Genomic DNA, 27,235 nt, shown 5'->3' with positions numbered 1-27,235 from the left:
GATACACACTGGGGATTATCAGCACACTGCCCCCTCTCTAAAAACACTGGGGATTATCAGCACACTGCCCCCTCTCTATACACACTGGGGATTATCAGCACACTGCCCTCTCTCGATACACACTGGGGATTATCAGCACACTGCCCCCTCTCTATACACACTGGGGATTATCAGCACACTGCCCCCTCTCTATACACACTGGGGATTATCAGCACACTGCCCCCTCTCGATACACACTGGGGATTATCAGCACACTTCCCCCTCTCTATACACACTGGGGATTATCAGCACACTGCCCTCTCTCAATACACACTGGGGATTATCAGCACACTGCCCTCTCTCTATATACACTGGGGATTATCAGCACACTGCCCCCCCTCTCGATACACACTGGGGATTATCAGCACACTGCCCTCTCTCTATACACATTGGGGATTATCAGCACACTGCCCTCTCTCTATACACACTGGGGATTATCAGCACACTGCCCTCTCTCCATACACACTGGGGATTATCAGCACACTGCCCCCCCTCTCGATACACACTGGGGATTATCAGCACACTGCCCTCTCTCTATACACACTGGGGATTATCAGCACACTGCCCTCTCTCAATACACACTGGGGATTATCAGCACACTGCCCCCTCTCTAAAAACACTGGGGATTATCAGCACACTGCCCCCTCTCTATACACACTGGGGATTATCAGCACACTGCCCTCTCTCTACACACACTGGGGATTATCAGCACACTGCCCCCCCTCTCGATACACACTGGTGATTATCAGCACACTGCCCCCTCTCTATACACACTGGGGATTATCAGCACACTGCCCCCTCCCTGTACACACTGGGGATTATCAGCACACTGCCCCCTCTCTACACACACTGGGGATTATCAGCACACTGCCCCCTCTCGACACACACTGGGGATTATCAGCACACTGCCCCCTCTCTCTATACACACTGGGGATTATCAGCACACTGCCCCCTCTCTATACACACTAGGGATTATCATCACACTGCCCCCTCTCCACACGCACTGGGGATTATCAGCACACTGCCCCCTCTCTACACACTGGGGATTATCAGCACACTGCCCCCTCTCTCTATACACACTGGGGATTATCAGCACACTGCCCCCTCTCCAGACACACTGGGGATTATCAGCACACTGCCCCCTCTCTCTACACACACTGGGGATTATCAGCACACAGCCCCCTCTCTCTACACACACTGGGGATTATCAGCACACTGCCCCCTCTCTCTATACACACTGGGGATTATCAGCACACTGCCCCCTGTCAAAACACACTGGGGATTATCAGCACACTGCCCCCTCTCTGTACACACTGGGGATTATCAGCACACAGCCCCCTCACTCTACACACACTGGGGATTATCAGCAAACTGCCCCCTCTCTCTATACACACTGGGGATTATCAGCACACAGCCCCCTCTCTCTATACACACTGGGGATTATCAGCACACTGCCCCCTCTCTCTGTACACACTGGGGATTATCAGCACACTGCCCCCTCTCGAAACACACTGGGGATTATCAGCACACTGCCCCCTCTCGATACACACTGGGGATTATCAGCACACTGCCCCCTCTCGATACACACTGGGGATTATCAGCACACTGCCCCCTCTCGAAACACACTGAGGATTATCAGCACACTGCCCCCTCTCCATACACACTGGGGATTATCAGCACACTGCCCCCTCTCCATACACACTGGGGATTATCAGCACACTGCCCTCTCTCGATACACACTGGGGATTATCAGCACACTACCCCCTCTCTATACACACTGGGGATTATCAGCACACTGCCCCCTCTCTAAACACACTGAGGATTATCAGCACACTGCCCCCTCTCGATACACACTGGGGATTATCAGCACACTGCCCCCTCTCTACACACACTGAGGATTATCAGCACACTGCCCCCTCTCGATACACACTGGGGATTATCAGCACACTGCCCCCTCTCTATCCACACTGGGGATTATCAGCACACTGCCCTCTCTCTATACACACTGGGGATTATCAGCACACTCCCCCCTCTCGATACACAATGGGGATGATCAGCACACTGCCCCCTCTCGATACACACTGGGGATTATCAGCACACTGCCTCCTCACCACACACACTGGGGATTATCAGCACACTGCCCCCTCTCTAAACACACTGAGGATTATCAGCACACTGCCCCCTCTCTATACACACTGGGGATTATCAGCACACTGCCCCCTCTCTATTCACACTGGGGATTATCAGCACACTGCCCCCTCTCGATACACACTGGGGATTATCAGCACACTGCCCCCTCTCTATACACACTGGGGATTATCAGCACACTGCCCCCTCTCTATACACACTGGGGATTATCAGCACACTGCCCCCTCTCTCTATACACACTGGGGATTATCAGCACACTGCCCCCTCTCTATACACACTGGGGATTATCAGCACACTGCCCCCTCTCGATACACACTGGGGATTATCAGCACACTGCCCCCTCTCTATACACACTGGGGATTATCAGCACACTGCCCCCTCTCTACACACACTGGGGATTATCAGCACACTGCCCCCTCTCTGTACACACTGGGGATTATCAGCACACTGCCCCCTCTCTCTATACACACTGGGGATTATAAGCACACTGCCCCCTGTCAAAACACACTGGGGATTATCAGCACACTGCCCCCTCTCTCTGTACACACTGGGGATTATCAGCACACTGCCCCCTCTCCAAACACACTGGGGATTATCAGCACACTGCCCCCTCTCTACACACTGGGGATTATCAGCACACTGCCCCCTCTCTCGACACACACTGGGTATTATCAGCACACTGCCCCCTCTCTCTATACACACTGGGGATTATCAGCACAATGCCCCCTCTCTGTACACACTGGGGATTATCAGCACACAGCCCCCTCTCTCTATACACACTGGGGATTATCAGCACACTGCCCCCTCTCTCTATACACACTGGGGATTATCAGCACACTGCCCCCTCTCCAGACACACTGGGGATTATCAGCACACTGCCCCCTCTCTCTACACACACTGGGGATTATCAGCACACTGCCCCCTCTCTCTACACACACTGGGGATTATCAGCACACTGCCCCCTCTCTATATACACACTGGGGATTATCAGCACAATGCCCCCTCTCTGCACACACTGGGGATTATCAGCACACAGCCCCCTCTCTCTATACACTCTGGGGATTATCAGCACACTGCCCCCTCTCTCTATACGCACTGGGGATTATCAGCACACTGCCCCCTCTCTCTATACACACTGGGGATTATCAGCACACTGCCCCCTCTCTCCGTACACACCTCGGATTATCAGCACACTGGCCCCACTCGAAACACACTGGGGATTATCAGCACACTGCCCCCTCTCTGAACACAATGGGGATTATCAGCACACTGCCCCCTCTCGATACACACTGGGGATTATCAGCACACTGCCCCCTCTCCATACACACTGGGGATTATCAGCACACTGCCCCCTCTCGATACACACTGGGGATTATCAGCACACTGCCCCCTCTCTTTCCACACTGGGGATTATCAGCACACTGCCCCCTCTCTGAACACACTGAGGAATATCAGCACACTGCCCCCTCTCGATACACACTGGGGATTATCAGCACACTGCCCTCTCTCTATACACACTGGGGATTATCAGCACACTGCCCCCTCTCTACACACACTGAGGATAATCAGCACACTGCCCCCTCTCGATACACACTGGGGATTATCAGCACACTGCCCTCTCTCTATACACACTGGGGATTATCAGCACACTGCCCTCTCTCTTTTCACACTGGGGATTATCAGCACACTGCCCCCTCTCCACACACACTGGGGATTATCAGCACACTGCCCCCTCTCTAAACACACTGAGGATTATCAGCACACTGCCCCCTCTCTATACACACTGGGGATTATCAGCACACTGCCCCCTCTCTATTCACACTGGGGATTATCAGCACATTGCCCCCTCTCGATACACACTGGGGATTATCAGCACACTGCCCCCTCTCTATACACACTGGGGATTATCAGCACACTGCCCCCTCTCGATACACACTGGGGATTATCAGCACACTGCCCCCTCTCTATACACACTGGGGATTATCAGCACACTGCCCCCTCTCGATACACACTGGGGATTATCAGCACACTGCCCCCTCTCTCTATACACACTTGGGATTATCAGCACACTGCCCCCTCTCTATACACACTGGGGATTATCAGCACACTGCCCCCTCTCTACACACACTGGGGATTATCAGCACACTGCCCCCTCTCTTTTCACACTGGGGATTATCAGCACACTGCCCCCTCTCTCCATACACACTGGGGATGATCAGCACACTGCCCCCTGTCAAAACACACTGGGGATTATCAGCACACTGCCCCCTCTCTCTGTACACACTGGGGAATATCAGCACACTGCCCCCTCTCGAAACACACTGGGGATTATCAGCACACTGCCCCCTCTCTGAACACAATGGGGATTATCAGCACACTGCCCCCTCTTGATACACACTGGGGATTATCAGCACACTGCCCCCTCTCCATACACACTGGGGATTATCAGCACACTGCCCTCTCTCTATACACACTGGGGATTATCAGCACACTGCCCCCTCTCTATACACACTGAGGATTATCAGCACACTGCCCCCTCTCGATACACACTGGGGATTATCAGCACACTGCCCTCTCTCTATACACACTGGGGATTATCAGCACACTGCCCTCTCTCTATACACACTGGGGATTATCAGCACACTGCCCCCTCTCGATACACACTGGGGATTATCAGCACACTTCCCCCTCTCTATACACACTGGGGATTATCAGCACACTGCCCCCTCTCTCTGCACACACTGGGGATTATCAGCACACTGCCCCCTCTCTCTACACACACTGGGGATTATCAGCACACTGCCCCCTCTCTCTATACACACTGGGGATTATCAGCACACTTCCCCCTCTCTCAAAACACACTGGGGATTATCAGCACACTGCCCTCTCTCTCTGTACACACTGGGGATTATCAGCACACTGCCCCCTCTCTATACACACTGGGGATTATCAGCACACTGCCCTCTCTCAATACACACTGGGGATTATCAGCACACTGCCCCCTCTCTCTGTACACTGAGGATTATCAGCACACTGCCCCTCTCAAAACACACTGGGGATTATCAGCACACTGCCCCCTCTCTATACACACTGGGGATTATCAGCACACTGCCCCTTCTCCACACACACTGGGGATTATCAGCACACTGCCCCCTCTCTATACACACTGGGGATTATCAGCACACTGCCCCCTCTCTGTACACACTGGGGATTATCAGCACACTGCCCCCTCTCTATATGTACACTGGGGATTATCAGCACACTGCCCCCTCTCTCGAAACACACTGGGGATTATCAGCACACTGTCCCCTCTCTATACACAGTGGGGATTATCAGCACACTGCCCCCTCTCTACACACACTGGGGATTATCAGCACACTGCCCCCTCTCTGTACACACTGGGGATTATCAGCACACTGCCCCCTCTCTCTATACACACTGGGGATTATAAGCACACTGCCCCCTGTCAAAACACACTGGGGATTATCAGCACACTGCCCCCTCTCTCTGTACACACTGGGGATTATCAGCACACTGCCCCCTCTCCAAACACACTGGGGATTATCAGCACACTGCCCCCTCTCTACACACTGGGGATTATCAGCACACTGCCCCCTCTCTCGACACACACTGGGGATTATCAGCACACTGCCCCCTCTCTCTATACACACTGGGGATTATCAGCACAATGCCCCCTCTCTGTACACACTGGGGATTATCAGCACACAGCCCCCTCTCTCTATACACACTGGGGATTATCAGCACACTGCCCCCTCTCTCTATACACACTGGGGATTATCAGCACACTGCCCCCTCTCCAGACACACTGGGGATTATCAGCACACTGCCCCCTCTCTCTACACACACTGGGGATTATCAGCACACTGCCCCCTCTCTCTACACACACTGGGGATTATCAGCACACTGCCCCCTCTCTATATACACACTGGGGATTATCAGCACAATGCCCCCTCTCTGCACACACTGGGGATTATCAGCACACAGCCCCCTCTCTCTATACACACTGGGGATTATCAGCACACTGCCCCCTCTCTCTATACGCACTGGGGATTATCAGCACACTGCCCCCTCTCTCTATACACACTGGGGATTATCAGCACACTGCCCCCTCTCTCCGTACACACTGGGGATTATCAGCACACTGGCCCCACTCGAAACACACTGGGGATTATCAGCACACTGCCCCCTCTCTGAACACAATGGGGATTATCAGCACACTGCCCCCTCTCGATACACACTGGGGATTATCAGCACACTGCCCCCTCTCCATACACACTGGGGATTATCAGCACACTGCCCCCTCTCGATACACACTGGGGATTATCAGCACACTGCCCCCTCTCTTTCCACACTGGGGATTATCAGCACACTGCCCCCTCTCTGAACACACTGAGGAATATCAGCACACTGCCCCCTCTCGATACACACTGGGGATTATCAGCACACTGCCCTCTCTCTATACACACTGGGGATTATCAGCACACTGCCCCCTCTCTACACACACTGAGGATAATCAGCACACTGCCCCCTCTCGATACACACTGGGGATTATCAGCACACTGCCCTCTCTCTATACACACTGGGGATTATCAGCACACTGCCCTCTCTCTTTTCACACTGGGGATTATCAGCACACTGCCCCCTCTCGATACACACTGGGGATTATCATCACACTTCCCCCTCTCTATACACACTGGGGATTATCAGCACACTGCCCTCTCTCTATACACACTGGGGATTATCAGCACACTGCCCCCTCTCTCGATACACACTGGGGATTATCAGCACACTGCCCCCTCTCCACACACACTGGGGATTATCAGCACACTGCCCCCTCTCTAAACACACTGAGGATTATCAGCACACTGCCCCCTCTCTATGCACACTGGGGATTATCAGCACACTGCCCCCTCTCTATTCACACTGGGGATTATCAGCACACTGCCCCCTCTCGATACACACTGGGGATTATCAGCACACTGCCCCCTCTCTATACACACTGGGGATTATCAGCACACTGCCCCCTCTCGATACACACTGGGGATTATCAGCACACTGCCCCCTCTCTATACACACTGGGGATTATCAGCACACTGCCCCCTCTCGATACACACTGGGGATTATCAGCACACTGCCCCCTCTCTCTATACACACTTGGGATTATCAGCACACTGCCCCCTCTCTATACACACTGGGGATTATCAGCACACTGCCCCCTCTCTACACACACTGGGGATTATCAGCACACTGCCCCCTCTCTTTTCACACTGGGGATTATCAGCACACTGCCCCCTCTCTCCATACACACTGGGGATGATCAGCACACTGCCCCCTGTCAAAACACACTGGGGATTATCAGCACACTGCCCCCTCTCTCTGTACACACTGGGGAATATCAGCACACTGCCCCCTCTCGAAACACACTGGGGATTATCAGCACACTGCCCCCTCTCTGAACACAATGGGGATTATCAGCACACTGCCCCCTCTTGATACACACTGGGGATTATCAGCACACTGCCCCCTCTCCATACACACTGGGGATTATCAGCACACTGCCCTCTCTCTATACACACTGGGGATTATCAGCACACTGCCCCCTCTCTATACACACTGAGGATTATCAGCACACTGCCCCCTCTCGATACACACTGGGGATTATCAGCACACTGCCCTCTCTCTATACACACTGGGGATTATCAGCACACTGCCCTCTCTCTATACACACTGGGGATTATCAGCACACTGCCCCCTCTCGATACACACTGGGGATTATCAGCACACTTCCCCCTCTCTATACACACTGGGGTTTATCAGCACACTGCCCCCTCTCTCTGCACACACTGGGGATTATCAGCACACTGCCCCCTCTCTCTACACACACTGGGGATTATCAGCACACTGCCCCCTCTCTCTATACACACTGGGGATTATCAGCACACTGCCCCCTGTCAAAACACACTGGGGATTATCAGCACACTGCCCCCTCTCTCAAAACACACTGGGGATTATCAGCACACTGCCCTCTCTCTCTGTACACACTGGGGATTATCAGCACACTGCCCCCTCTCTATACACACTGGGGATTATCAGCACACTGCCCTCTCTCAATACACACTGGGGATTATCAGCACACTGCCCCCTCTCTCTGTACACTGAGGATTATCAGCACACTGCCCCTCTCAAAACACACTGGGGATTATCAGCACACTGCCCCCTCTCTATACACACTGGGGATTATCAGCACACTGCCCCTTCTCCACACACACTGGGGATTATCAGCACACTGCCCCCTCTCTATACACACTGGGGATTATCAGCACACTGCCCCCTCTCTGTACACACTGGGGATTATCAGCACACTGCCCCCTCTCTATATGTACACTGGGGATTATCAGCACACTGCCCCCTCTCTCGAAACACACTGGGGATTATCAGCACACTGTCCCCTCTCGACACACTGGGGATTATCAGCACACTGCCCCCTCTCTATACACACTGGGGATTATCAGCACACTGCCCCCTCTCGACACACTGGGGATTATCAGCACACTGCCCCCTCTCTATACACACTGGGGATTATCAGCACACTGCCCCCTCTCTAGACACACTGGGGATTATCATCACACTGCCCCCTCTCGACACACTGGGGATTATCAGCACACTGCCCCCTCTCTATACACACTGGGGATTATCAGCACACTGTCCCCTCTCGACACACTGGGGATTATCAGCACACTGCCCCCTCTCTATACACACTGGGGATTATCAGCACACTGTCCCCTCTCGACACACTGGGGATTATCAGCACACTGCCCCCTCTCTATACACACTGGGGATTATCAGCACACTGCCCCCTCTCTGCACACACTGGGGATTATCAGCACACTGCCCCCTCTCGATACACACTGAGTATTATCAGCACACTGCCCCCTCTCGACACACACTGGGTATTATCAGCACACTGCCCCCGCTCTGCACACACTGTGGATTATCAGCACACTGCCCCCTCTCGATACACACTGGGTATTATCAGCACACTGCCCCCTCTCTGCACACACTGGGGATTATCAGCACACTGCCCCCTCTCAATACACACTGGGGATTATTAGCACACTGCCCCCTCTCGACACACACTGGGTATTATCAGCACACTGCCCCCTCTCTCGACACACTGGGGATTATCAGCACACTGCCCCCTCTCTATACACACTGGGGATTATCAGCACACTGCCCCCTCTCCAGACACACTGGGGATTATCAGCACACTGCCCCCTCTCTATACACACTGGGGATTATCAGCACACTGCCCCCTCTCCAGACACACTGGGGATTATCAGCACACTGCCCCCTCTCTATACACACTGGGGATTATCAGCACACTGCCCCCTCTCTATACACACACTGGGGATTATCAGCACACTGCCCCCTCTCTCTACACACACTGGGGATTATCGGCTCATTGCCCCCTCTCTCTATACACACTGGGGATTATCAGCACACTGCCCCCTGTCAAAACACTCTGGGGATTATCAGCACACTGCCCCCTCTCTATCCACACTGCGGATTATCAGCACACTGCCCTCTCTCAAACACACTGGGGATTATCAGCACACTGCCCTCTCTCAATACACACTGGGGATAATCAGCACACTGCCACCTCTCGTAACACACTGGGGATTATCAGCACACTGCCCTCTCTCAATACACACTGGAGATTATCAGCACACTGCCCTCTCTCAATACACACTGGGGATTATCAGCACACTGCCCTCTCTCAATACACACTGGGGATTATCAGCACACTGCCCCCTCTCGTAACACACTGAGGATTATCAGCACACTGCCCTCTCTTAATACACACTGGGGATTATCAGCACACTGCCCCCTCTCTATACACACTGGGGATTATCAGCACACTGCCCCCTCTCTATACACACTGGGGATTATCAGCACACTCCCAGTCTCTACACACACTGGGGATTATCAGCACACTGCCCTCTCTCGACACACTGGGGATTATCAGCACACTGCCCCCTCTCTACACACTGGGGATTATCAGCACACTGCCCTCTCTCGACACACTGGGGATTATCAGCACACTGCCCCCTCTCTCAACACACACTGGGGATTTTCAGCACACTGCCCCCTGTCTGTACACACTGGGGATTATCAGCACACTGCCTTCTCTCTGCACACACTGGGGATTATCAGCATACTGCCCCCTCTCGACACACACTGGGGATTATCAGCACACTGCCCTCCCTCGACACACACTGGGGATTATCAGCACACTGCCCCCATCTCTTTTCACACTGGGGATTATCAGCACACTGCCCTCTCTCAGTACACACTGGGGATTATCAGCACACTGCCCCCTCTCTGTACACACTGGGGATTATCAGCACACTGCCCCCTCTCTATACACACTGGGGATTATCAGCACACTGCCCCCTCTCTGTACACACTGGGGATTATCAGCACACTGCCCCCTCTCTACACACACTGGGGATTATCAGCACACTGCCCCCTCTCGATACACACTGGGGATTATCAGCACACTGCCCTCTCTCTGCACACACTGGGGATTATCAGCACACTGCCCCCTCTCTGTACACACTGGGGATTATCAGCACACTGCCCTCTCTCTGCACACACTGGGGATTATCAGCACACTGCCCCCTCTCTTTCCACACTGGGGATTATCAGCACACTGCCCCCTCTCTTTCCACACTGGGGTTTATCAGCACACTGCCCCCTCTCTACACACACTGGGGATTATCAGCACACTGCCCCCCCTCTTTCCACACTGGGGATTATCAGCACACTGCCCCCTCTCTACACACACTGGGGATTATCAGCACACTGCCCCCTCTCTTTCCACACTGGGGATTATCAGCACACTGCCCCCTCTCTTTCCACACTGGGGATTATCAGCACACTGCCCCCTCCCTCTATACACACTGGGGATTATCAGCACACTGCCCCCTCTCTTTCCACACTGGGGATTATCAGCACACTGCCCCCTCTCGACACACACTGGGTATTATCAGCACACTGCCCCCTCTCTATACACACTGGGGATTATCAGCACACTGCCCCCTCTCTGTACACACTGGGGATTATCAGCACACTGCCCCCTCTCTGTACACACTGGGGATTATCAGCACACTGCCCTCTTTCTGCACACACTGGGGATTATCAGCACACTGCCCCCTCTCTGTGCACACTGGGGATTATCAGCATTCTGCCCTCTTTCTGCACACACTGGGGATTATCAGCACACTGCCACCTCTCTACACACACTGGGGATTATCAGCACACTGCCCCTTCTCTCTGCACACACTGGGGATTATCAGCACACTGCCCCTTCTCTCTGCACACACTGGGGATTATCAGCACACTGCCCCCTCTCTTTCCACACTGGGGATTATCAGCACACTGCCCCTTCTCTCTGCACACACTGGGAATTATCAGCACACTGCCCCCTCTCTTTCCACACTGGGGATTATCAGCACACTGCCCCCTCTCTATACACACTGGGGATTATCAGCACACTGCCCCCTCTCTATACACACTGGGGATTATCAGCACACTGCCCCCTCTCTATACACACTGGGGATTATCAGCACACTGCCCCCTCTCTATACACACTGGGGATTATCAGCACACTGCCCCCTCTCTCTATACACACTGGGGATTATCAGCACACTGAGCCCTCTCTCTATACACACTGGGGATTATCAGCACACTGCCCCCTCTCGAAACACACTGGGGATTATCAGCACACTGCCCCCTCTCTATACACACTGGGGATTATCAGCACACTGCCCCCTCTCGAAACACACTGGGGATTATCAGCACACTGCCCCCTCTCTGTACACACTGGGGATTATCAGCACACTGCCCCCTCTCGAAACACACTGGGGATTATCAGCACACTGCCCCCTCTCTGTACACACTGGGGATTATCAGCACACTGCCCCCTCTCTATACACACTGGGGATTATCAGCACACTGCCCCCTCTCTCTACACACTGGGGATTATCAGCACACTGCCCCCTCTCTATACACACTGGGGATTATCAGCACACTGCCCCCTCTCTCTACACACTGGGGATTATCAGCACACTGCCCCCTCTCTGTAGACACTGGGAATTATCAGCACACTGCCCCCTCTCTTTCCACACTGGGGATTATCAGCACACTGCCCCCTCTCGATACACACTGGGGATTATCAGCACACTGCCCCCTCTCTCTATACACACTGGGGATTATCAGCACACTGCCCCCTCTCTATACACACTGGGAATTATCAGCACACTGCCCCCTCTCTGTTCACACTGGGGATTATCAGCACACTGCCCCCTCTCGAGACACACTGGGGATTATCAGCACACTGCCCCCTCTCTGCACACACAGGGGATTATCTGCACACTGCCCCCTCTCTGCACACACAGGGGATTATCAGCACACTGACCCCTCTCTGCACACACAGGGGATTATCTGCACACTGCCCCCTCTCTCCATACACACTGGGAATGATCAGCACACTGCCCCCTCTCGAGACACACTGTGGATTATCAGCACACTGTCCCCTCTCTCTTTCCACACTGGGGATTATCAGCACACTGCCCCCTCTCTCTACACACACTGGGGATTATCAGCACACTGCCCCCTCTCTTAACACACTGGGCATTATCAGCACACTGCCCCCTCTCTGTACACACTGGGGATTATCAGCACACTGCCCCCTCTCTATATTCACTGGGGATTATCAGCACACTGCCCCCTCTCTCTATACACACTGGGGATTATCAACATTGCCCCCTCTCTATTCACACTGGGGATTATCAGCACACTGCCCCCTCTCTATGCACACTGGGGATTATCAGCACACTGCCCCCTCTCTGTACACATTGCGGATTATCAGCACACTGCCCCCTCTGTGTACACACTGGGGATTATCAGCACACTGCCCCCTCTCCAGACACACTGGGGATTATCAGCACACTGTCCCCTCTCTCGATACACACTGGGGATTATCAGCACACTGCCCCCTCTCTCGATACACACTGGGGATTATCAGCACACTGCCCCCTCTCTCTTTACACACTGGGGATTATCAGCACACTGTCCCCTCTCTCGATACACACTGGGGATTATCAGCACACTGCCCCCTCTCTCGATACACACTGGGGATTATCAGCACACTGCCCCCTCTCTCGATACACACTGGGGATTATCAGCACACTGCCCCCTCTCTATACACACTGCGCATTATCAGCACACTGCCCCCTCTCTGTACACACTGCGCATTATCAGCACACTGCCCCCTCTCTGTACACATTGGGGATTATCAGCACACTGCCCCCTCTCTTTTCACACTGGGGATTATCAGCACACTGCCCCCTCTCTGTACACACTGGGGATTATCAGCACACTGCCCCCTCTCTGTACACATTGGGGATTATCAGCACACTGCCCCCATCTCTTTTCACACTGGGGATTATCAGCACACTGCACCCTCTCTGCACACACTGGGGATTATCAGCACACTGCCCCTTCTCTCTGCACACACTGGGGATTATCAGCACACTGCCCCCATCTCTTTTCACACTGGGGATTATCAGCACACTGCACCCTCTCTGCACACACTGGGGATTATCAGCACACTGCCCCTTCTCTCTGCACACACTGGGGATTATCAGCACACTGCCCCCTCTCTTTCCACACTGGGGATTATCAGCACACTGCCCCCTCTCTTTCCACACTGGGGATTATCAGCACACTGCCCCCTCTCTCTATACACACTGGGGATTATCAGCACACTGCCCCCTCTCTATACACACTGGGGATTTTCAGCACACTGCCCCCTCTCTGTACACACTGGGATTTATCAGCACACTGCCCCCTCTCTGTACACACTGGGGATTATCAGCACACTGCCCCCTCTCTCTATACACACTGGGGATTATCAGCACACTGCCCCCTCTCTCTATACACACTGGGGATTATCAGCACACTGCCCCCTCTCGAGACACACTGGGGATTATCATCACACTGCCCCCTCTCTGTACACACTGGGGATTATCATCACACTGCCCCCTCTCTGTACACACTGGGGATTATCAGCACACTGCCCTCTCTCTGTACACACTGGGGATTATCAGCACACTGTCCCCCCTCTCTCCACACACTGGGGATGATCAGCACACTGCCCCCTCTCTATGCACACTGGGGATTATCAGCACACTGCCCCCTCTCTATACACACTGCGCATTATCAGCATACTGCCCCCTCTCTGCACACACTGGGGATTATCAGCACACTGCCCCCTCTCTTAACACACTGGGCATTATCAGCACACTGCCCCCTCTCTGTACACACTGGGGATTATCAGCACACTGCCCCCTCTCTCTATACACACTGGGGATTATCAGCACACTGCCCCCTCTCTCTATACACACTGGGGATTATCAGAACACTGCCCCCTCTCTTTCCACACTGGGGTTTATCAGCACACTGCCCCCTCTCTACACACACTGGGGATTATCAGCACACTGCCCCCCCTCTTTCCACACTGGGGATTATCAGCACACTGCCCCCTCTCTACACACACTGGGGATTATCAGCACACTGCCCCCTCTCTTTCCACACTGGGGATTATCAGCACACTGCCCCCTCTCTTTCCACACTGGGGATTATCAGCACACTGCCCCCTCCCTCTATACACACTGGGGATTATCAGCACACTGCCCCCTCTCTTTCCACACTGGGGATTATCAGCACACTGCCCCCTCTCGACACACACTGGGTATTATCAGCACACTGCCCCCTCTCTATACACACTGGGGATTATCAGCACACTGCCCCCTCTCTGTACACACTGGGGATTATCAGCACACTGCCCCCTCTCTGTACACACTGGGGATTATCAGCACACTGCCCTCTTTCTGCACACACTGGGGATTATCAGCACACTGCCCCCTCTCTGTGCACACTGGGGATTATCAGCATTCTGCCCTCTTTCTGCACACACTGGGGATTATCAGCACACTGCCACCTCTCTACACACACTGGGGATTATCAGCACACTGCCCCTTCTCTCTGCACACACTGGGGATTATCAGCACACTGCCCCTTCTCTCTGCACACACTGGGGATTATCAGCACACTGCCCCCTCTCTTTCCACACTGGGGATTATCAGCACACTGCCCCTTCTCTCTGCACACACTGGGAATTATCAGCACACTGCCCCCTCTCTTTCCACACTGGGGATTATCAGCACACTGCCCCCTCTCTATACACACTGGGGATTATCAGCACACTGCCCCCTCTCTATACACACTGGGGATTATCAGCACACTGCCCCCTCTCTATACACACTGGGGATTATCAGCACACTGCCCCCTCTCTATACACACTGGGGATTATCAGCACACTGCCCCCTCTCTCTATACACACTGGGGATTATCAGCACACTGAGCCCTCTCTCTATACACACTGGGGATTATCAGCACACTGCCCCCTCTCGAAACACACTGGGGATTATCAGCACACTGCCCCCTCTCTATACACACTGGGGATTATCAGCACACTGCCCCCTCTCGAAACACACTGGGGATTATCAGCACACTGCCCCCTCTCTGTACACACTGGGGATTATCAGCACACTGCCCCCTCTCGAAACACACTGGGGATTATCAGCACACTGCCCCCTCTCTGTACACACTGGGGATTATCAGCACACTGCCCCCTCTCTATACACACTGGGGATTATCAGCACACTGCCCCCTCTCTCTACACACTGGGGATTATCAGCACACTGCCCCCTCTCTATACACACTGGGGATTATCAGCACACTGCCCCCTCTCTCTACACACTGGGGATTATCAGCACACTGCCCCCTCTCTGTAGACACTGGGAATTATCAGCACACTGCCCCCTCTCTTTCCACACTGGGGATTATCAGCACACTGCCCCCTCTCGATACACACTGGGGATTATCAGCACACTGCCCCCTCTCTCTATACACACTGGGGATTATCAGCACACTGCCCCCTCTCTATACACACTGGGAATTATCAGCACACTGCCCCCTCTCTGTTCACACTGGGGATTATCAGCACACTGCCCCCTCTCGAGACACACTGGGGATTATCAGCACACTGCCCCCTCTCTGCACACACAGGGGATTATCTGCACACTGCCCCCTCTCTGCACACACAGGGGATTATCAGCACACTGACCCCTCTCTGCACACACAGGGGATTATCTGCACACTGCCCCCTCTCTCCATACACACTGGGAATGATCAGCACACTGCCCCCTCTCGAGACACACTGTGGATTATCAGCACACTGTCCCCTCTCTCTTTCCACACTGGGGATTATCAGCACACTGCCCCCTCTCTCTACACACACTGGGGATTATCAGCACACTGCCCCCTCTCTTAACACACTGGGCATTATCAGCACACTGCCCCCTCTCTGTACACACTGGGGATTATCAGCACACTGCCCCCTCTCTATATTCACTGGGGATTATCAGCACACTGCCCCCTCTCTCTATACACACTGGGGATTATCAACATTGCCCCCTCTCTATTCACACTGGGGATTATCAGCACACTGCCCCCTCTCTATGCACACTGGGGATTATCAGCACACTGCCCCCTCTCTGTACACATTGCGGATTATCAGCACACTGCCCCCTCTGTGTACACACTGGGGATTATCAGCACACTGCCCCCTCTCCAGACACACTGGGGATTATCAGCACACTGTCCCCTCTCTCGATACACACTGGGGATTATCAGCACACTGCCCCCTCTCTCGATACACACTGGGGATTATCAGCACACTGCCCCCTCTCTCTTTACACACTGGGGATTATCAGCACACTGTCCCCTCTCTCGATACACACTGGGGATTATCAGCACACTGCCCCCTCTCTCGATACACACTGGGGATTATCAGCACACTGCCCCCTCTCTCGATACACACTGGGGATTATCAGCACACTGCCCCCTCTCTATACACACTGCGCATTATCAGCACACTGCCCCCTCTCTGTACACACTGCGCATTATCAGCACACTGCCCCCTCTCTGTACACATTGGGGATTATCAGCACACTGCCCCCTCTCTTTTCACACTGGGGATTATCAGCACACTGCCCCCTCTCTGTACACACTGGGGATTATCAGCACACTGCCCCCTCTCTGTACACATTGGGGATTATCAGCACACTGCCCCCATCTCTTTTCACACTGGGGATTATCAGCACACTGCACCCTCTCTGCACACACTGGGGATTATCAGCACACTGCCCCTTCTCTCTGCACACACTGGGGATTATCAGCACACTGCCCCCATCTCTTTTCACACTGGGGATTATCAGCACACTGCACCCTCTCTGCACACACTGGGGATTATCAGCACACTGCCCCTTCTCTCTGCACACACTGGGGATTATCAGCACACTGCCCCCTCTCTTTCCACACTGGGGATTATCAGCACACTGCCCCCTCTCTTTCCACACTGGGGATTATCAGCACACTGCCCCCTCTCTCTATACACACTGGGGATTATCAGCACACTGCCCCCTCTCTATACACACTGGGGATTTTCAGCACACTGCCCCCTCTCTGTACACACTGGGATTTATCAGCACACTGCCCCCTCTCTGTACACACTGGGGATTATCAGCACACTGCCCCCTCTCTCTATACACACTGGGGATTATCAGCACACTGCCCCCTCTCTCTATACACACTGGGGATTATCAGCACACTGCCCCCTCTCGAGACACACTGGGGATTATCATCACACTGCCCCCTCTCTGTACACACTGGGGATTATCATCACACTGCCCCCTCTCTGTACACACTGGGGATTATCAGCACACTGCCCTCTCTCTGTACACACTGGGGATTATCAGCACACTGTCCCCCCTCTCTCCACACACTGGGGATGATCAGCACACTGCCCCCTCTCTATGCACACTGGGGATTATCAGCACACTGCCCCCTCTCTATACACACTGCGCATTATCAGCATACTGCCCCCTCTCTGCACACACTGGGGATTATCAGCACACTGCCCCCTCTCTTAACACACTGGGCATTATCAGCACACTGCCCCCTCTCTGTACACACTGGGGATTATCAGCACACTGCCCCCTCTCTCTATACACACTGGGGATTATCAGCACACTGCCCCCTCTCTCTATACACACTGGGGATTATCAGAACACTGCCCCCTCTCTATGCACACTGGGGATTATCAGCACACTGCCCCCTCTCCAGACACACTGGGGATTATCAGCACACTGCCCCCTCTCTCGATACACACTGGGGATTATCAGCACTCTGCCCCCTCTCTCGATACACACTGGGGATTATCAGCACACTGCCCCCTCTCTGTGCACACTGGGGATTATCAGCACACTGCCCCCTCTCCAGACACACTGGGGATTATCAGCACACTGCCCCCTCTCTATGCACACTGGGGATTATAAGCACACTGCCCCCTCTCTGTACACACTGGGGATTATCAGCACACTGCCCCCTCTCTGTACACACTGGGGATTATCAGCACACTGCCCCCTCTCTGCACACACTGGGGATTATCAGCACACTGCCCCCTCTCTTAACACACTGGGGATTATCAGCACACTGCCCCCTCTCTATACACACTGGGGATTATCAGCACACTGCCCCCTCTCTATACACACTGGGGATTATCAGCACACTGCCCCCTCTCTCTTTTCACACTGGGGATTATCAGCACACTGCCCCCTCTCTCTGTTCACACTGGGGATTATCAGCACACTGCCCCCTCTCTCTTTTCACACTGGGGATTATCAGCACACTGCACTCTGTACACACTGGGGATTATCAGCACACTGTCCTCTCTCTGTTCACACTGGGGTTTATCAGCACACTGCCCCCTCTCTCTATACACACTGGGGATTATCAGCACACTGCCCCCTCTCTCTGCACACTGGGGATTATCAGCACACTGCCCCCTCTCTCTGCACACTGTGGATTATCAACACACTGCCCCCTCTCTCTATACACACTGGGGATTATGAGCACACTGCCCCCTCTCTGTACACACTGGGGATTATGAGCGCACTGCCCCCTCGCTGTGCACACTGGGGATTATCAGCACACTTCCCCCTCTCTATACACACTGGGGATTATCAGTTCACTGCCCTCTCTCAATACACACTGGGGATTATCAGCACACTGCCCCCTCTCCAGACACACTGGGGATTATCAGCACACTGCCCCCTCTCTCTATACACACTGGGGATTATCAACATTGCCCCCTCTCTATTCACACTGGGGATTATCAGCACACTGCCCCCTCTCTATGCACACTGGGGATTATCAGCACACTGCCCCCTCTCTGTACACATTGCGGATTATCAGCACACTGCCCCCTCTGTGTACACACTGGGGATTATCAGCACACTGCCCCCTCTCCAGACACACTGGGGATTATCAGCACACTGTCCCCTCTCTCGATACACACTGGGGATTATCAGCACACTGCCCCCTCTCTCGATACACACTGGGGATTATCAGCACACTGCCCCCTCTCTCTTTACACACTGGGGATTATCAGCACACTGTCCCCTCTCTCGATACACACTGGGGATTATAAGCACACTGCCCCCTCTCTCGATACACACTGGGGATTATCAGCACACTGCCCCCTCTCTCGATACACACTGCGCATTATCAGCACACTGCCCCCTCTCTGTACACACTGCGCATTATCAGCACACTGCCCCCTCTCTGTACACATTGGGGATTATCAGCACACTGCCCCCTCTCTTTTCACACTGGGGATTATCAGCACACTGCCCCCTCTCTGTACACACTGGGGATTATCAGCACACTGCCCCCTCTCTGTACACATTGGGGATTATCAGCACACTGCCCCCATCTCTTTTCACACTGGGGATTATCAGCACACTGCCCCCTCTCTGCACACACTGGGGATTATCAGCACACTGCCCCTTCTCTCTGCACACACTGGGGATTATCAGCACACTGCCCCCTCTCTTTCCACACTGGGGATTATCAGCACACTGCCCCCTCTCTTTCCACACTGGGGATTATCAGCACACTGCCCTCTCTCTATGCACACTGGGGATTATCAGCACACTGCCCCCTCTCTATACACACTGGGGATTTTCAGCACACTGCCCCCTCTCTGTACACACTGGGATTTATCAGCACACTGCCCCCTCTCTGTGCACACTGGGGATTATCAGCACACTGCCCCCTCTCTCTGTACACACTGGGGATTATCAGCACACTGCCCCCTCTCTCTATACACACTGGGGATTATCAGCACACTGCCCCCTCTCTGTACACACTGGGGATTATCATCACACTGCCCCCTCTCTGTACACACTGGGGATTATCAGCACACTGCCCTCTCTCTGTACACACTGGGGATTATCAGCACACTGTCCCCCCTCTCTCCACACACTGGGGATGATCAGCACACTGCCCCCTCTCTATGCACACTGGGGATTATCAGCACACTGCCCCCTCTCTTAACACACTGGGCATTATCAGCACACTGCCCCCTCTCTGTACACACTGGGGATTATCAGCACACTGCCCCCTCTCTTAACACACTGGGCATTATCAGCACACTGCCCCCTCTCTGTACACACTGGGGATTATCAGCACACTGCCCCCTCTCTCTATACACACTGGGGATTATCAGCACACTGCCCCCTCTCTCTATACACACTGGGGATTATCAGAACACTGCCCCCTCTCTATGCACACTGGGGATTATCAGCACACTGCCCCCTCTCCAGACACACTGGGGATTATCAGCACACTGCCCCCTCTCTCGATACACACTGGGGATTATCAGCACTCTGCCCCCTCTCTCGATACACACTGGGGATTATCAGCACACTGCCCCCTCTCTCTGTACACACTGGGGATTATCAGCACACTGCCCCCTCTCCAGACACACTGGGGATTATCAGCACACTGCCCCCTCTCTCTACACACACTGGGGATTATCAGCACACTGCCCCCTCTCTCTACACACACTGGGGATTATCAGCACACTGCCCCCTCTCTCTATACACACTGGGGATTATCAGCACACTGCCCCCTGTCAAAACACACTGGGGATTATCATCACACTGCCCCCTCTCTTAACACACTGGGGATTATCAGCACACTGCCCCCTCTCTATACACACTGGGGATTATCAGCACACTGCCCCCTCTCTATACACACTGGGGATTATCAGCACACTGCCCCCTCTCTCTTTTCACACTGGGGATTATCAGCACACTGCCCCCTCTCTCTGTTCACACTGGGGATTATCAGCACACTGCCCCCTCTCTCTTTTCACACTGGGGATTATCAGCACACTGCACTCTGTACACACTGGGGATTATCAGCACACTGTCCTCTCTCTGTTCACACTGGGGTTTATCAGCACACTGCCCCCTCTCTCTATACACACTGGGGATTATCAGCACACTGCCCCCTCTCTCTGCACACTGGGGATTATCAGCACACTGCCCCCTCTCTCTGCACACTGTGGATTATCAACACACTGCCCCCTCTCTCTATACACACTGGGGATTATGAGCACACTGCCCCCTCTCTGTACACACTGGGGATTATGAGCGCACTGCCCCCTCGCTGTGCACACTGGGGATTATCAGCACACTGCCCCCTCTCTCTATACACACTGGGGATTATCAGAACACTGCCCCCTCTCTATGCACACTGGGGATTATCAGCACACTGCCCCCTCTCCAGACACACTGGGGATTATCAGCACACTGCCCCCTCTCTCGATACACACTGGGGATTATCAGCACTCTGCCCCCTCTCTCGATACACACTGGGGATTATCAGCACACTGCCCCCTCTCTCTGTACACACTGGGGATTATCAGCACACTGCCCCCTCTCCAGACACACTGGGGATTATCAGCACACTGCCCCCTCTCTCTACACACACTGGGGATTATCAGCACACTGCCCCCTCTCTCTACACACACTGGGGATTATCAGCACACTGCCCCCTCTCTCTATACACACTGGGGATTATCAGCACACTGCCCCCTGTCAAAACACACTGGGGATTATCAGCACACTGCCCCCTCTCTTAACACACTGGGGATTATCAGCACACTGCCCCCTCTCTATACACACTGGGGATTATCAGCACACTGCCCCCTCTCTATACACACTGGGGATTATCAGCACACTGCCCCCTCTCTCTTTTCACACTGGGGATTATCAGCACACTGCCCCCTCTCTCTGTTCACACTGGGGATTATCAGCACACTGCCCCCTCTCTCTTTTCACACTGGGGATTATCAGCACACTGCACTCTGTACACACTGGGGATTATCAGCACACTGTCCTCTCTCTGTTCACACTGGGGTTTATCAGCACACTGCCCCCTCTCTCTATACACACTGGGGATTATCAGCACACTGCCCCCTCTCTCTGCACACTGGGGATTATCAGCACACTGCCCCCTCTCTCTGCACACTGTGGATTATCAACACACTGCCCCCTCTCTCTATACACACTGTGGATTATGAGCACACTGCCCCCTCTCTGTACACACTGGGGATTATGAGCGCACTGCCCCCTCGCTGTGCACACTGGGGATTATCAGCACACTGCCCCCTCTCTCTATACACACTGGGGATTATCAGCACACTGCCCCCTCTCTCTACACACTGGGGATTATCAGCACACTGCCCCCTCTCTCTTTACACACTGGGGATTATCAGCACACTGCCCCCTCTCTCTGCACACTGGGGATTATCAGCACACGTCCCACTGTGTTTTTTTAGTGATGATAAATTGTGTGCAGTGTGTGACCTGTAACTATGTTTGGACATTGAGGAATGTTCTGTGAGAGAGACTGATTGCCCCGATCTGCCCTCTCAGGGGGTGATTCAGGTGCTCACACCAAGTCCTCATTGGATTCGCAGCAGTTTAAAAGTCCCTTTTTTCTCAATTTCTTTTCCAGGGCCCAGGCCTTTATTATGTGGATGATTCTGGACTCAGGCTCTCTGGGAATATGTTTTCCACTGGATCCGGCTCTAGTTACGCATATGGTGTTATGGACAGTGGATACAAATATGATGTTTCGGTGCAGGAGGCCTATGATCTGGCCCAGCGTGCTATATACCATGCAACCCGTCGCGATGCTTACTCTGGAGGCATCGTTCACAGTGAGCACAATATTTCTGCTGTTTTGTTTATAAAGTTTATCACTGTGCATGGACCTGTAAACTGAACTGTACAATTTTATAGCTAGAAGGAGGCAATTTAGCCTACCGTCCCTGTGCTCTCCCCTCTTTCCCATTCCCTGCCTTTTCCCCATTCACCCATCACCCCTGTGCTCTCCCCTCTGTCCCTTTTCCCCTCGGTTGTTTGGTGTTTATCTAAAATTTATAACCTCCAATTACCATCTATTGGAAACAATTTTTCCCAATTTACCTTATTCACCCCTGAATTTCGAGCCCCTCCATAACACGACCTCCTGACCTTCTCCATTCTAATGAAAAGAGCCCCAATATATCTAGTATTTCCCCATAACTAAAGCATATCATCCCTGGGATCATCTTGTCTATTCCCTCTCCATGGTCTTGACATCCTTCTGAAGTAAGGTGTCTTAACCTGGATACAATGTTCTAACTGTGGCCTGACCAAGGATTCGAATGGGTTTAGCATTGCCTCTTGGCTTTTGTACTCCATGACCCTGCTTATAAAAGACAGGCTCCCCTCTGTGTATGATGATTATTGTTAATATTTTCACTAATTTGTTGCTGATATTTTCCAATGAATTACGCAAAAACTGAAATATAATGTATTGTTTACATGTCGCAGAGCAAAATTATGTGAGAAACACGACTTCATTTATCTCCATTGTGTCTATTTGTATTCGTGAATGTGAAAATTAGCACGACTAGCACATATTTCCTGACCATCTCACTTCAAGAATCACACTCACTTTGTGTGTCAGACTGGTGTGAGGAAAAGTGTGAAGGAGATAGAACTCCTGCTGTTTCTTAACTGATCTTTGGAGGAACTCACCCAGTGTTTACTTAACACCAATTAGGCTTTGGGCCCTTAAAGGAACGCAAACCTACACTTTAGGAGAATAATAATACATGGAACCGAAATTTAGACGGTTCGTTCAGGCCTAAACCCAGTGGCTTCAGCTTAGGGGATGGGGGGAGGGAAAGAGTCACAATTTGGGATTTAGAGAGATAGTTTTATGCCATCTTTAAGTTGTACCATAAGTAAGGAAGGGCGTAAGATGTGCTCCAGCTAAGATGCAACTATGTAAATAATGGGGTTAGGTCACAGTGACATCATCAGTCCTAAATTCTGACATTTCTGCACTGAGATCCATGAATCGACCTCATTAGATGATAAAACGACAGCTCAGGAAAGATTAACGATGGCAACGTAAAGTGAATTGTTGTGTTTCATTGGGCCGCTCGAGAGAGGCTCGGAACTTTACTTAGGAGCTGTTTTGGAAAATTATATTTTTAGTTCTTGTATTTTTAAGGCTCCCAGTATCATTTGGAAATCTCCTTTGAGACTGTTTATTATTTGGGGAATTACCCGAAAAAGTACGGCTAAAGTCGGGGTTTCCCAGTGGGGACTCCCTCTCTCTTTCTTGTTATGTCTCTGCTCTTTTCACAAGCTTTGTTAGTGGCAGTGATCTTTCTACGATTAATCCATGAAATTTAACCCCTGCTCACTTTGGACATCAAGTTCCAGTTTGTGACTTTTTCATGAAACTAAAGTTGAAAATTGTGAGGGAAGAAATCTGTTGTTTAGTGGAATGAGGGGCAAACGGTGTCTGTTTTGTTTCACAGTGTATCACATGCGAGAAGACGGCTGGATTAAAGTGTCTCAGGAAGATGTTGCTGTTCTGCACCACAAGTATGCAGCGGAGACACAGTGAGCTGTGGAAGGCATGCACTCCATCAAATCAGAGACCAGCAACTGAACATAACCAAATCATTCCATTGCATCAGGACAGGGGCGTGAATTCTCTGGGGTTTGTGATTCCCTAAATACTTGGAAATGTAAAATTAAAAAGTAAACATAATATTTCTGAAAACATTATTGAGTATTCAATAAAGGTCTTTCGGTCAGTTTACAGTAAGATGGAAACATAAGAACATAAGAAATAGGAGCAGGAGTAGGCCAATCGGCCCCTCGAGCCTGCTCCGCCATTCAATAAGATCATGGCTGATCTGATCCTAACCTCAAATCTAAATTCATGTCCAATTTCCTGCCCGCTCTCTGTAACCCCTAATTCTCTTCACTTCTAGGAAACTGGCGATTTCTGTTTTAAATTTATCTAATGATGTAGCTTCCACAGCTTCCTGGGGCAGCAAATTCCACAGACCTACCACCCTCTGAGTGAAGAAGTTTCTCCTCATCTCAGTTTTGAAAGAGCAGCCCCTTATTCTAAGATTATGCCCCCTAGTTCTAGTTTCACCCATCCTTGGGAACATCCTTACCGCATCCACCCGATCAAGCCCCTTCAAAATCTTATATGTTTCAATAAGATCGCCTCTCATTCTTCTGAGCTCCAATGAGTAGAGTCCCAATCTACTCAACCTCTCCTCATATGTCCGCCCCCTCATCCCCGGGATTAACCGAGTGAACCTTCTTTGTACTGCCTCGAGAGCAAGTACTTTTAGCCTGAACTTTTACTGTCCCGGGAATCTTTGTTACCGACACACTGTTCATATCAACTAGAATCAAAGTATTCAAATCTTGACTGGTCTTTGAAGGAAACATAGCAGTCAGTTACAATTTGCACTTCGGAGCCTGTCGTTTGACCTGTAACGTTACAGATTAAGAAAGAACAGAAAGTTAAGATTCTTCTCAAAATATCAGAAGATCCATCACACAGACAATGAGCAGAAAGCAAAACCAGAAATCGAATCGCTGAATGAAAATGCAAATAATCCGCTGCTTCGTGCCAGGCACAATTGGCTGGAATGGGTTTCCTCCCTCGTGGGTCTCTGCTGCTGTTTACCCCCCTCCTCGCCCACCCCATAATGTGCCCACGTGGATCCCTCCAGGAAAACTGGCAAGGCCGTTTTGTGACCCAGCAATAAATTAAGTCAGTGGGGCAAAGTGGTTTGGGATTCCACAGGGAGCTTTGAATGGAGGAGGCAGAGATTAAGGGCAAAGTTTTCTAAGGCCCTGTATCACCAGCACACTCTCCCACACAGACAGCGCCTGATCAGAACCTCAAAAGCACCCGGCTCACGCCTGACATTAACCACAGGCAGAACACCCACAATTTTCCCATAGGGAGGCCCCAGGAAATCTATCGATGGTCTATACTTGGTCAGGTTCAATCGAAAATAATGGCAGAGGGGAAAAGTGTCAAACTTCAAAGAATATACTGGAGTGGCTACAAATTAATATATAAGGTCAGCCGGAAACCTGGAGCGAAAAGGCTCCAGAAGGACAGGTCACACAAGCAGTGAAGCTTCCCTGCAAGTCACCGAGTGTTTCTGAAACAATAACACAACCACTTAACCTGGTGAGCCAGCTGGAGCTGGGAGTTGGCGGCCCGACCAGTTTGTGCAGCCGTTCATGCCCCAAACCTTTGCTCATCTGCTGCACTCTCAGTCTTTGTTACACGAGCTGTCCTCATTCCACACACCCCGAGCCTGCTTAACAATTTCCCCATCCAAACTCGGGCAAATCCCCAAGCCCAGCTGCACAGTGAGTCGTGTAGACGGGAGCAGAAGGTTGTAAAGGGACATTGAGAGATTAAGTGAGTGGGCAAAACTGGGGCAGATGGAGTTCAATGTGGGAAAGTGTGAGGTCATCAAATTGGACCCAAGAAAGATAAATCGGAGTATTTTTATAAATGGTAAGAAACTGGGAACTGGAGAGGAACAGAGAGATTGGGGAGTCCAAGTAGAGAAATCATTAAAAGCCAACAG

General features: G+C 52.3%; 1 protein-coding gene across 1 annotated transcript in view; it reads left to right on the top strand.

The window, feature by feature from the left end:
- Window positions 1–25,380, top strand: part of LOC137309840 (proteasome subunit beta type-8-like) — a 199,366-nt gene extending 173,986 nt beyond the window's left edge. Inside the window, exons 5-6 of the mRNA XM_067977856.1 lie at window positions 23,269–23,473; window positions 25,133–25,380. Coding sequence (XP_067833957.1) covers window positions 23,269–23,473; window positions 25,133–25,221 — 294 coding nt within the window. The 3' untranslated portion in view covers window positions 25,222–25,380. The remainder of the gene's footprint in view (window positions 1–23,268; window positions 23,474–25,132) is intronic.
- The last annotated feature ends 1,855 nt before the right edge of the window (window positions 25,381–27,235 follow it).

The sequence above is a fragment of the Heptranchias perlo genome, unplaced genomic scaffold (genome assembly GCF_035084215.1).
Source record: "Heptranchias perlo isolate sHepPer1 unplaced genomic scaffold, sHepPer1.hap1 HAP1_SCAFFOLD_183, whole genome shotgun sequence".
Classification (NCBI taxonomy): domain Eukaryota; kingdom Metazoa; phylum Chordata; class Chondrichthyes; order Hexanchiformes; family Hexanchidae; genus Heptranchias; species Heptranchias perlo.
This window is presented reverse-complemented; position numbering and strand designations above follow the sequence as displayed.